The sequence below is a fragment of the Thermobia domestica genome, chromosome 2 (genome assembly GCF_964235325.1).
Source record: "Thermobia domestica chromosome 2, izTheDome1.hap1.1, whole genome shotgun sequence".
Classification (NCBI taxonomy): Eukaryota; Metazoa; Arthropoda; class Insecta; order Zygentoma; family Lepismatidae; genus Thermobia; species Thermobia domestica.
The window spans coordinates 56,600,281-56,614,559 of NC_137455.1; the positions used below are offsets into that span (position 1 = coordinate 56,600,281).

General features: G+C 36.5%; 1 protein-coding gene across 1 annotated transcript in view; it reads right to left on the bottom strand.

Annotated features, from left to right (window-relative positions):
* The window catches only part of LOC145679015 (fatty acid synthase-like), a 175,776-nt gene extending 172,373 nt beyond the window's left edge, over positions 1 to 3,403 (bottom strand). The window contains exon 1 of the mRNA XM_081749615.1: positions 3,235 to 3,403. Within this exon, the coding sequence (XP_081605741.1) occupies positions 3,235 to 3,403 (169 nt within the window). The remainder of the gene's footprint in view (positions 1 to 3,234) is intronic.
* Between the last annotated feature and the right edge of the window lie 10,876 nt (positions 3,404 to 14,279).

Consider the following 14,279-nt stretch of genomic DNA (forward strand, 5'->3'; position numbering starts at 1 on the left):
CACATTATACTGCACAATAAACCATTACCCAGGGCACAGTACTCACGTCCCTGAAGAGACACTTCACACTAACATTCGAGATCGCTACTGTCAATATCCTCTACCCGTACGTAGTTCCTGTCGCCATTATTGCATTTTAAAGATCTGTAACATTCGTGGTGGATTGGTGGAATGTAGTTTAACATGCTCATTAGATTATCATACTTAGGCTTCTGAATTGGTCTTCCTTCAGGAAAACCATATCTTGCAGAGAGCGCGGTTGTCTTCTTCCTCGCTGCAAACATAGAGTACTCAAAGGCTCACATGTGGAGTATGTATATTTCACCTGGACTAGTTGGACGCCATTCATAAATTTCATACCAGTCGCTGCTCTCATATTGAAGACTTTCCCATCTTCTGTTTTCTTGCTAAATAACAGAACATACTGCAACGCTGATACAACCTTCATGACTCCTGTTGTCATTTCGATGACTTGAAATTGCTTCTTTTTAAGCGCTGTCTTTATCAGAGTGACTTGTGCAGGGGGGGGGTGTACACAAATTGTTTTCCTCTTCGCTCTCTCAATGATACCGAAATCAGCATCGCAGGGGAGGAATATATGACCAAGAACCAAAACTATGTTCTATTGTCTGGAGGGAATGTTTATTTTGTCCAACGCACGAATCATTGTACACTAGTATGTCTGTTGCGAATATCTCTGGTAGGTGCCTCATCACTTGAAGAATACAGCTTGCAATTTCATCACTATCACGAGAAGCAACAGATTCTGACCACACACACATAACAGCAGAATCATCATGACAGAAATGGAACCCGAAACAATATGTCCACAACTGCCGCAAATAGAAAACAGTTCGCGTGCTTATCATCGGTGTTGGAAGTGCTTGATTCAGATCCATAGCAGCAACTATGGTGCTGCTGTTAATGTATTTGCATTCCTATTTTGCATTTCTCAAAGATTGGTAGGCTGCTTCGGCTTTATGAATATGTATATGATATTCAGGTGGTCTAGGTTCTATGTGTAGCATCGAATCACAGGTTTTACAAGTGTCGGTGCTTGACATTTTAAATGTGATGTTAAATTCATTATTGAACACATATCGATATGTATGTAATTTCACTGGACCGACTTCCCTTTGTTCACATTGTTCTACATATAAATCGTACATCTGTTGTAAAGAATGCACCGAAACTACAGCATGCATATATGAGCGTTCAGGGTTTGCAGCTCTGCTGTAGTGAGAACAGTATCTTGGAAACGACCTAAAGTGATTCCTGACAATATCTAGCTTTTCTTCAGAAATAGCATGGCAGCGGTGTTGATGTTTACCTGGACGGTCCTCTTTGGGAGAAGGCAACGGTTTCGCAGGTATATCTTTCGTATATGTTTTCTAATCACCACGGGCGGTACGCAATCTACGTTCAGTGATACCATGGGTATTGCAGAATGCTTGCTTGGCATACATAAACTTTCATTCCAGATGACAGACGAAGAACATAATAAAAAGTATTGGCGCACCCGAAGACATTCACATTTTTCCTGTCTTTAATGTACACATGTTCACATTCTGAACTCCTCATTAGCCCAAATAGATAGGCATTTTGCGAGTTGAAATCTTGCATGCTGTAAAACGAAATTAAAATATTATCTTTGGTGTCAGAATCGATATCCTTCAAATAGCCTATCTACACCACTCAGTTTTACAATACCTAACATCACTTCTTATTTTATCCGGTACTTCCTTATCTATGGGGCCAATGTAAATCTTCCCTGTGTTGCTATTAAGCTTACATTCATTATCCTTGCATTTGTCTTCGTTTCGTGGTGTAACAGGCGAATTTCCCAGACTGGAATTATTTTCAACGTCCTGCTTAGCGGCCATTATTACTTTCAACAGCAATGTGTATCAGCAGTCACGCTTGGCCGATTTCTAGACTGATAACCAGTGAAAGATACTGTTATATCACCACAAACTCACAATATTATAGATGGAAGCGGGATACGTCATTTTTCCACTCACGAGTTGCAGCTGAAAGGGGATACGTCATTTTTCCACTAACATTTTTGATACAAAATTTTCTTAATTTTCGTCCTACGCTTATGGTATCCATACTATACGGAGTTGAATCCTAACATTTCTGCTCAATATACCGGATAGTTCCCTGTATCCAAATTTGTAGATATCTCGATTTTCCAAATTTTGTGGGATACGCCCCTTTTCCACTAAGCCCCTCAATTGTTGCTTAGTGAGTAAAGGCTTGCCTTGTTGGTGTTTCACCACAACACTCGCGGAACTGGGATTCATGCCAGTCATCTTTCAGACTTTAAAAGCAGAACACCCGTCCACAGTTGAGTTGGCACCATAATTACTGCGCATGCGTAGTGTTATTTCTATTGTTTCATTAGCCACACTCGATTGCAGTATTATTAGATAATCCGTATTATATTTTTGTCATTTATAATAATATAGCAGTTTTATATGAAGCTTCATAGTAAAAGTAATAATGCAATCACATGAACTATTTTGCGGAGGAGTACAAGCGTCGGTAGGACAACAGCAAATCAGCGAGATTTAGTTTCACGTGGCTTTGTTTATCGCAGTTTAGAGCTTACGCCGAATGATGTATAGTGGCTGTATACTGTGATGAAAGAATTTCTCTAGTAACTAAATTATTTGGGGTTCCGCGGTGATTGTGAAAGTGCAAACAACCCCAATAGTGAGCTGCCTAAGAGGAAGTGGTTAAAGTGGAAAATATTCATCATTCACCATCTACACATCATATTTTAAACACGAAAACATTTACACACATTCACAATTACTGTACACGCACTCATTTCATTCATTTTTCACATTTGCACCCCGATCATCTGGATAACTGGCCCTCTTCTTCGCGCTGGAACTCCTTCTCGATTTTGACCATTTTCATACCTGACTAAGACGTTACAATTCTTACCTGGATTTGTCTAATTGTTTCTTTATACACTATAATCTACTTAACTAACAATTTATATTTAAATATATATTTAATACTATATGTAACAGGTAATACGACTAGAAAGTCGACTAAAAAAATGCAAATGACGGCTTCCGCCATTTGTAAAATTAGTTACAATGTCAATAAAAAATATTTCAATTTACACACATTTATAGCATACTTGGCGAAAGCTGATGCTCTATAATAACACCGATAATGGTATAGAAGACAAGACAAGACAACTAAATTATTTCTTACCAAACTTCCATCTTCGTTCATCCTCTGTGACAAGATCAACTTTGTTATATAGATTCTCACGAAGTTCATTTACATTGTCACTTTCTGGAAATCTTCCTGCTATTCCTGTTATAACAATGTCATCATCATTTATTTCACCTTCTTTGCTGAATGATATTAGTGGATCCATGATTTAAGTCAAATACTGATGATCCTGTGAAGAAAAAAAATATATATTTACTCTTATTTTATTGCACAAATATTACGAAAGTACATCGTTAATAAAGTCATTATTGCCATCAACATTAATTGAAATTATATATCATTGCTTCGTTTATATGTTTCATTTTTATTTTTAACCACATTTCTAAATGGGATAGCAATTATTCAGTGGCGTATTTAAGGGGGAATTCCTGGCTTAAGCCACCTATCGAAATCTAATTTACTATTTTAAAGGAAATAATTTTTTTGCAGAATTTTCACATTTCCAGGAATAAAGTTAGCAAAGCTCCGGAAAGAAAATTTTAAATACGCCACTGCAAATACTTGATTTTAGTTTTTCTTCTATATCATGTTCTTATTATAAAAAGATAATGTTTCAGTCTGTAAGGAACATTAATTCGTAATAGTTAATACTCACCGCTCCGTTACTTACGTTGCCTGTCTGACGTCAATAGGTGACGCTAGCGTGCAAGCAGTTTGCAGATGTATAATTATTATGATGATTTAATTGTAACTTAAAACTACATTATTTCGATTTAATTATTCAACATAAGACAAATATGTAACTATATTTACATTTGAGCATAACTATATGTGTGTTTCTCTACAGTAATATCACCATTAGCAAATGCCACCATGCACTTTCAGTTCTGCATCTAAAATCATTCGAAGTCCATTCAGATCAAAGCTTCTAGACGCCCACGTGGAAAAGAAGATAATAAGAGAATTTCGAGGTGAGACAGCTCCACAGGCAGCGAATAATGATAACTTTCGGAAAATTTTGAGGTGTTAACAAGGATTCCCACACAAGGATAGCTATATTCGTACAAGATAGGATAGTCTTCTCATATAATCCTCTTACCAAAAGAGAATTTGTGCGGAATAAAGACAGATTTCTTACAACATACACCAGCTTCTAAGGAAATAGGCATTACGAGGTAAGTCAATAAGTAACTACAAATTTTTCTATTTCTTTTCAGGTTGGCTCTATGGGATTGTGTGCTCACCACACGCTAAGTGACACCGTTGGCTTCGCCTGTGGTAGGTTACAGCGTTATCACATTATTCCGCTTTGCGCTGTTGCAAAGTAAAGCCACTCTCTGGTTTTTGTGATCTAAAGGTGTACCCGGAGCTGAAATTAATTGAAGACTTTGAGCACAATACTGGGACAATCTGGTGTCACAGCAAAGTGTTTACGAGTGGTTGAACAGTTCAAAAGTGGTCGAACGAGTGTGAAGTATGAGGAAGGAGCAGGGCGTCCAACTACAGCAACAACTGATGAGATTATTGATCGAGTCCTTGCCTTGATTCTGAATAACAGACGAGCGACTGTTGGTGAAGTGGTAACTTATATGCAGATTTGTCGTGATTATGCATACGACATCATAGCCTCAACTTTGACAAAGTTTGCACGAGACGGGTTCGAAAAAAAAAAAACCGATGAAGAGCATAAGCGAAACCGTGTTAGAATCTGTGAGCACCTACTGGACTGTTATGCTAACGAAGGTGAAGCGTTTCTCCGGCGAATCATCACTGGAGATGGAACGTGCATTCATTATTTTGAACCAGAGTGCAAACGCCAAAGCATGCAATGGAAACACTCTGGATCTCCCGTCAAGAAGAAACTCAAGAGTCAACCTTCTGTATTGAAAGTTATGCTCGCAGTGTTTAGGGCATTAGAAGGGCCAATCCTGGAACATTACCTGAAAAGAGGATCAACAATAAACAGCAAAATATCAATGATATGCTGGTAAGCAAGTTGAAGCAGAAGTTAATTGTCGAAAGGCGTTCTTGTGCTGCATGACAATACGTGTTCACATACCGCCACCCACACCACTCAAACTTCAATCGCTGCGTTTCGAGGTATTGGGGCATTCTGCATACACTCCCAATCTCTCACCGTCGGATAATCATATGTTTGGTTCACTTAAAGATGCTCTGAGAGACCTTCGATTCAGTTTCGATCAACAGGTGAAGAAAGTGGCTTGCTGATCAAACAAAAACCTTTTTTGCCAGAAGGTATTGGAAAGCTTATACAACGGTGGGCCGGATGCATTAAAAAGCAGGATGAGTATGTTGAAAAATTGATATGAATAAAAACATTGTACTCTTGCGGTAATAAACAACAAAAATTTAATTGCGAATTCTTATTGGCTTAACCTCGTATTTTCCGTCGACTTGGCCTCCTATTGTAGACAAAGATTCGATCTGATCCTTGGTGACAGTCGATTCATTATAAGCGTCATGTCAAAGATATAGAAGTAAAACTTATTCTTTGGTCAAACATGTAAGTGCAGCGTTATTAGTACCACGCCAATACCAAGAAAGAAAACATCAACTAGCAGACCACCATAGGAAGTGATGCAGCTAGCTTCCAATTCAGACCCACAAGGAAGACAGCAGGGGAACAATGGAAGTTGCAAACTTAAGGCCCCTTTTAAACGTTATGATAAATCTTCAGAGAGGCCATACTGAAAGAAGCAATGGAAACAGATAGACTTTGACGTGTTCATGAAAATCCCACTTGTGAAGATACTAAAAAAATAGCAGTAGACTTTCAATAGAAGGCTGGAAAGACATCATAAGCAAGAAGATGGACTGGAAGGAGTTCTATATAGTGGATAATCTTAATGAACCCAGGATATTCTTCACTTCAGAGGCTACGCGGGCCGTCTTTCTGTAGATTTATGAACACAAAGACTTTGGCTCACGGAGAATGATTTTGGGAAACACCAAGAAGATCAACAAAGAAGAACAATCCAAGGAGGTAGATATGCACAGAAAGCAAAACAAGGTACCAGCCACTCAAACACCTGGTTCTCAAAACAAAGTACCATCCAGCAGGCACGTAGTCAAGGGGAGTCCGGGGGTTTCCGGACCACTCCTTCGAGACCAGAAATGAAAAAAAATTAACAGCTTCTTTAACATGTCACTTGAAAAAAAGACAGTAGTTGACGGAATAATAAAAACAAAAATTTATGTGGAAAGAAGGTTCTGTTAATAATTGATTCAACAGAGAAAGGAACTCAGATATTGTAAAATATTTTACAAGGCATTATTGAGTATGTATGTTTTATAATAGTGAATATATTTTTTTAATAATAGCTAAGGTCATAATGAAAGGAAAATTGTTATATTTGAATGAACAGAGGAAGGACGTAAATATTGTAAAATCTTTTTCAATAAGTTTTATAATTTATTATTTTACTCGAGATCTCCTCATAGTTTGTTATTAAAATACTTACCAACATATCCTCATTTTATTGTCCTAACAAACCAATATATGTTGATAGTAAGGTTGTAGTTTAGATTGATCGAGCTCTCCTGGGTCTTCAGAATGCCATGTCATCCCCCCGTTACGAAATCCTGGCTATACGAACCAATATATGTTCCAGTAAAATAGTTTAGAATGGTCGAGCCCCTGGTGTGATGACTAGGGATGGCCACAAAGTTCCGGTTGCGGAACCGGTTCTGGACCTGGATCCGAAAACCCGCTTCCAGAACCAGATCTTAGAGACCGGTTCCAGACATGGATCCGAAAACCCGTTTCTAGAACCGGATCTTAGAAACCGGTTCCAGACTTGGATCCGCAAACCTGGTTCCAGAACCGGATCTTAGGAACTGAATCCGGACCTGTATCCGAAAACCTAGTTCCAGAACCGGATCTTAGGAACCGGTTCCAGATCTGGATATGTAAACCCGGTTCCAGAACCGGATATTGGGAACCGGTTCCAGGCCTGGATCCGAAGAACCGGTTCCAGACCTGCATCCGAAAAACCGGTTCTGGAATCGGATCTTTTGGAACCGGATCCGTTGAGACCCGAAAACCGGTTCTAGCCATCCCTAGTGATGACCAGTATTTCATGTTACGGACACCCCCCCTTCACGAAATCCTGGCTACGTACTTGCCATCTAGCCACCAAGGTACTCATGAGGGACACTCAAATAAGAAGCAGGTGCAAGTGAAAACCCAGCGTTCTTCTGAGGCCCTAAATCGATTTAAAAATGGTTGTCCCTAACTATTACTATTTTTGTTCTATGGTGATAAACGTTAAAACTGGTAATGTCTGCTTTGAATCACTTGTAATTTGAATAGAAGGTTAATGGAGGTTAATCAATTAAAAGAAAAGAAAAATACGTATCTCTGACCGATTTTATTCTTTGGAAATCAATATTGAAACTGAAAGAATAATAAATTTGAACCATTTCCGGTTTCGCTAGGACGCTGTGGATAGTGATGGTATGGTACCTTGAGACACTGAGTCATTTGCAAAGGCAGCTTTTTGTTACCTTTTAACAGATCCAAGGTTCGATGATTTTTTTACCCGAATGTATAACGTACTTCAACCAGTCTTTATTTCCTTGCAACATTCTCATATAGTGTGAGAAGCGCAGAAGCTAAAGCATTCTGATATCATTAATTTTCTTTTTTCCTTTTCGCAACGAACGATGTACTTTTCTATTCAAGAAACCAGCCAGATGTTTTCTAAACTATTTGATGTCAACGAGCTTTTGATAAGACACAAAAGCGTAGGAGCACAAATGCTTTTTGAGTTTCAAAGTGTAACTGGACAGAAAACGAAATGAACGATAACTTATCCAGAATTGCCAATTTATTATAATTTTTCACTTTTTTGTGTGTGTGTGTATCGTTAACCTGAAACATTTAAACAACCCCTTGCATTTTTCATTGAAGTTAGTTGGAAATACTTATAGGAGATATGAACTGTGAGAAATTCTTGTTGGAATGTTCTCAAGGAGTCAAAAGTGCGCAGTAAATTTCAGTGTTCCTCAAACAGCATTTTCAGCCTAAGAGCAATTTTCGCATATTCATATATACATTTTCACACGTTTACGTACTAGTAACACTTTAAAATGTTTTGTATTTTTCATAGGTACAGCCCAGATTTATATGCAACATGCATGTTTATAGTAACATGCAGAAACGCATGTAAAATATTTTTTTCCTTTCCGACGGACTTGTAAGGATTCGTTGGAGACGCATATGATAGCGCATAGTTATAAGTGCATATTTTGAGTGAATTTCGATGTGCATCCATATTTCGTAATCGTTGCACGATACTGCATATTTCTGAATTTTATTGCTGCATACTAGCATATTTCAGAGTATATCACAAGAAAGTAGGTTATATTTAAAGTGAACGGAATTACTTTGTAAACGCAGATGTAGAATAAAACGTTGTAGGCCTATAGAATAATAGAATAAAATGTTGTATCCAAACTTAAACGACCTGACTTGTCTTGCACACAGTCTTCATCGTGCAGCAGAAACGATCAGATGGCCAAAATCTGGAAGTAGACGCGCTTGTATCAAATGTAAAGAAAGTATTATTGTGAATGCTCCATTGCGCGTAGTCTACGCATCTTTCACGAAGTTGTGAAAAATTTTCCACTACCTTCGCAACCTGTTTAAAACAGATGGGGCTCCTGGGTAGAAGCTGTGTTGTATTATGCAGTAAACTTAAATCAAGTGAATAGATTTGTAAAATCACTAAATCCCGATGATGCAGCCACTATTTGTTACAAAAATGTTTCTCTACAAGCGGCATTAAGAACAAAATTAAACACATTCACAACCACTTGTCGAGAATACCTGAAATTATCAGACAGTTGGAATGCCGTAATAATGCTTTGCTGTATTCACTGTCTTTGTTCGGCGAATTATCACAGACCGTCCAGTGAAACTCACGATCTTGCGAAACTACCGTCAGAAACTTCGCCAAGTATCAGGTAAAAGTTCCGGATACAAAACAATCCGTGACATTGCAAATATACTTAATGGTAAAAACATGGAATTGGAAGAGAACTTAACACAGGAAGACATTTGATGTTTTTCACACGCATCAGTGACTTCTGCTGATGTAGAAAGGAACTTTTCGATCTATAAAACATTTCTCACTGCGTAACGCAGAGGATTTCCAAAATAAAACCTAAGGAAAACCTTAATAGTTCAAATAACAGAGGTAATTAAAATGAGATATTTTTATAAGAAATTGAAATTTTATTTTCTTAGTGTATATTTCAGTGCATATGTTACAATTTTAATGGATATTTTTTATATTTTTCATGCATATTTGCATGCATATCTCGGGTTTTTTTTGTGCATAGAAATCCGGGCTCTACTCATAACAGTGTATACGTGTACTTTGTCAATATAACACCCTTATTAGGCCATTCTTTATGTATATCTATTGAATGTAGCGCAATAGTGTTCGTTTGTAATTTACATACATAAAACTTATGAAACAGTGAAAACGCGCTAAAGTGACAGTTAATATATATTTTTTAAATACGCGAGCGAGGTTGAATCTTTTCCTTCGTTGTTCACCGAAATATATGGAGTGAGATCGCTGTCGAGCTATTCTTAAGACTGTTGTAGTAGTCCAGTGATCCAGGTTAATCCACTTGGAGGGCTAGTAGAATTATCATGACAAGGAGTAGAATACATCTTAATCTTGGATAATCATCAATCCCTCCTTTGTCAGTGATCAACTGAATTATACTCCTTCCCTTTGTGAAGTAAATATCAGTGCGTTTACGATATACGACTTTGATGAGTGAGAATACCAGTAAAAGAGCATAATAATAGTGATAAAATGTTAACTATTTTGATCATTCATAATCTTAATAACTTGCTTGATTCGTGCAAGTGTTCATGTGTTATCATATGTCGTTTTCTGGAAATATACAATATATATTCAGTCAATGTAACGAATACGAATTTCTTTTATATAGTTGTTGACATTTCATGCAGCTTCTACATCGTTACATGTACCATATTTCGCATAAGTAAATCCTCACGTTAAGCGGATTTCCATATCTAGACTCCTAACTATGAAAACATTTAGATCAACTCGAATTATTTCACGGAATCAACCTGTTTTATATAAGCTATTGGGACGTAAAATCGAATGTGATTTATTCGAAAAGCACTTCTATACATTGCAAGAGCTGTAACGTCTAAATATTCTCCGCAAAGTCATAGTCGTATCGGAAACAAAAGCGAGTGTGGAGCAGTAAACTGCTTTACACAAAGTCAAGAGGTCTGCGAAGGCATATGAAATGTTCGAGTGACTTCGGTTAATAGTCTATCAATCACATGTTTGTGTGTTCAAAGCCAGTAGGAAGTGTGTTTTAAAATGTCTTCCTATTTTCATCCGCAGGCTGAGAACATTTCTTTGAGTTGCTCTTTGCAAACTTCTTTCGTTTCAAATTCGATTAGAACGGAACATTATAGCTATGAATTGCAAATCTAAAATACATAGATGAAAACAAAATATTAAGTATGTTCACTATTCCATTATTATTCTATGATTTGTAACGAAAAACTATTTATGAACAGTGGTGATTTCAGAAAATTATCCTGGGGGATTCTCAATATGCGGGTCGAGGTCATACTGCTCAAACACTGGTAGTCCACATTGAGCACGATCGAATATATAATCCGAAGGCGGAAATTTCTTGGTTCGAGAAGGGTCTCAAATTCTTCCTCAGATCACTCCTGAAATCACCACTATATAAAAGTTTTTTGAAAAACAAATATAATATTACATTTGTTTTTCGTTCTTTTTTGCATTTGTTTATTTATTTATTAAAGTAAATGTATTTTTGGGATTAATGTATATTTGTTTTACACATAGAACATTAGACTGTAGATTTATTAATCCTTTTGTTGGATTAATTTGTTTCTCGTTCTATATTTTGAAATGGTAAAATCCTAACTTATAGAGAATTATAATAAAAACCTACAGAATTATAATACTAATCACATAAAATTTATCCTGTAAGTTACCGATTTTTAGTTGGATTAAAACAAATATTTTTTTTTTCGGATTGTACTTAAAGTCCTCTCTATATAATTCTGGAAAGCCATGTTTAACTCCAATTAATTAATCAATATTTATAAGAATATATTTTTATTTTACCATTTTAGTATTCAATATTATATACACTTCATTTCAAAAAAAAAAAAAAATCGAAAATGTATATGGGACGAGTAAAGAATAGCAAATAAATTATTCTTTATCGTATGTATTGGTCTCTATTCGAAATTTAATCGAATCCGATAGGAACACAAACAGAAATATCGAGAACAGGTAAAAAGAGAGAAAAGCATGGTACTCTGCGGAGAATCAAACTAAGATCGAATTGTGCTTCGCGAACAATAGCCTTAGACCATTTGGCTAGAGCAGCAACTAGGGATTGCAGCAAAGACTTCGAGTAGCAGCTCTTCGTACAGAATAACATGCATTTTCCATTGTCTGAAATTTAATTCTAATTTACCTTGATGTAATTTACCTAAGCTTAGTTTATCTATTGAGTCTTTTATGAACACGTTATTCGTTATTTTTGCGAGTGATATATGTTGTTGATATACGTTCTATTACACATTCTTTCATAAATATTATGGAAAGTATCAGGGTTATTTATGATCTTTTATGTGTGAAGTAACTGTGTATTGGATATGAAGTGACGATGAGATAATTGTATAAACTCTAATTTAATTCACTAAATTCGATTATTTTATTAAATTACATTATTAACGATAGAATCATGAACTCTTGAAAACTCATTGGAAGAAAACTTTGATCAGGATTGTACATTCAAAGACACCTGTTGTAAACACATTTTTGTTAATAAACTCGACTAGCTTTCTCATTACCTTTCCGCATACCTTCAAGCATAGCCTGTTACTTCCCGATTCTTTGGACGCTTAACTCATCATTCTTCAGCCAAACAAAACCACGAGGGACATAACAACAAGGGGTATTCGCCACGAAGTTGAGGAATGTGCAGGATCATCGGAGACAAGCAGATCCCACCATTGGAGGACGACCGACTCCATGCTTAAAGAATACCATTCTGCCGGTTCATCGCCGCAGACACTTTTGTAAGTTGAGATTAGTGGAATGAAAATGTAAAAGACATCCTAAAGACGCATTATTGTAGAGACGCATCACGGAGAGAGTTCGACGCCCCTAGCAGTCCAGCAGGATTCAGTTCCAGTTGTTGGCTGTTACCAGAACAACCAGGTTTCTTCACGGCAAACCTTCATCATTCCAGATGACCAGGACGACGCCAGCCTTGTTGGAATTATCAGGCTAGTGCTCATTCCTATTTCTTAATTATATCCTTCTTCTCTCTCACCTATTTCCCACAACTAGTCATTTTTCAAAATTAAAAACATTTGAATTGTATTTAAATTCAATCATAATTTAGTTGTTAAGTACCGTGTTGTGCATTAGTCCCATCCCCAATTGTTACATTATTCTATGAGTATTTTTAGAGATTATTCTCAGCTACAACTGATGGCACAGCACCGGCACACATGGAAATTGATTGCTGCATATGCGTTATAGACAGAGAGTCAATTGGAAGAGGAGGAAGAAAATGTCTTACAGACTGCTAGAATGTCTCGCTCGCGAGCAGTAGTTAGTTCCCAACCGGGGGCGCGTATCCTTCTCCTTTATACTTTTTATTTCAATAGAGTATAAAAGTTTGAATAGAAGTGATAACAACCCTCTTAACCCCCTGACACTTCGATACGCCACTGCCTAAACTGTAACTTTCAAGTTAGAATCGAAAAATAGAGACAATGGACCTACTAAATAATTTTGTTTCAGTATACTTTTTTCAGAAATAAAATATCCACTATTACAATGACGGTAAATGTTAAGTAGTTTATTGTAGATCTTTGAACTTTCATTTTCCCTCTTTCTTCTCAACTAAGCCTGAAGAATGCAATAATACGAGGTTAAGAATTCGAAATATTACGTATATTGTAGAAATGTATTGCCTCACTTTACTTTATGTTTTGTACGGAACAAAAAGCCTTTGGAAACTACTTGTTTGCTTTATGTCTTAACCAATACAAAGCATTGTTTCAGGGCCGTCGCGTAGGTTATAAGCATCCGGGATGAGAATTCCCAGGCACCTCCCCTCCCCCTCCGCACTGTCTTATGAAAAACAACCAGAGTTTATTCTGTATTCCTAGATTTAATAATAGCATAGAATATACAAATAATGATACAAATATTAAAGCCCAGTGTGTAAGTGATAACAAAAACTTTGCAGTTTTCTGACTTTCGCTAAAATCCAACAAAATGAACATTTCTTTCCTTGCGATTAACACAAATTTTTCAGTGAAGTTATCATAGCGTTGGATAACTAAAGTAACTTTTTCAGGCGACGTTTCTAATTATTTGTGAGTATTTGCTTCAATTCAATCCTACATTTATAATTTATGTTCAAAATCAAAATGTGCGGTTTGTTAATGTTCGTTCTGCAAGACGATGATAACGATACGTTGTTCCAAAATGTATCGAACATGCAGCCGGAATGGGCTGAATTATACGTTTATTTAAAATAATTTTATTATTGAGAAACTAGCATTTTTTAACGAAAAGAGAAGGGTTTGTTATTTCAGAATAGATAAAAGAGGAGAAAGAGTGGAGGATCTAATAATGAACAATAATTTAATAATAATCAACGAAGAAGGAAACCCTCCCACTTATAGAAGCAGTCAAGGAGAGTCAAATATTGATCTAACAATAGCATCAACGAAGATGTATAGCCTAATAAAAAATTGGAAAGTTTTAGATGCGGCCACTGAAAGTGATCACAATATAATAATCTTCGACATAATAAAAACAAACACTCAAGAAATAGTCACAAACGAAGGAGAAGAAAGATTTCTATATAACCCAGATAAAATAAATTGGAAAAAAAATTTGGAACGAAATAAAATTACCAAAAATAGAAGATGGGAGCAACGTAGCTCAACTAGTCTAACAGATAGAGAAAGCAACAAAAAGCGCAATAAA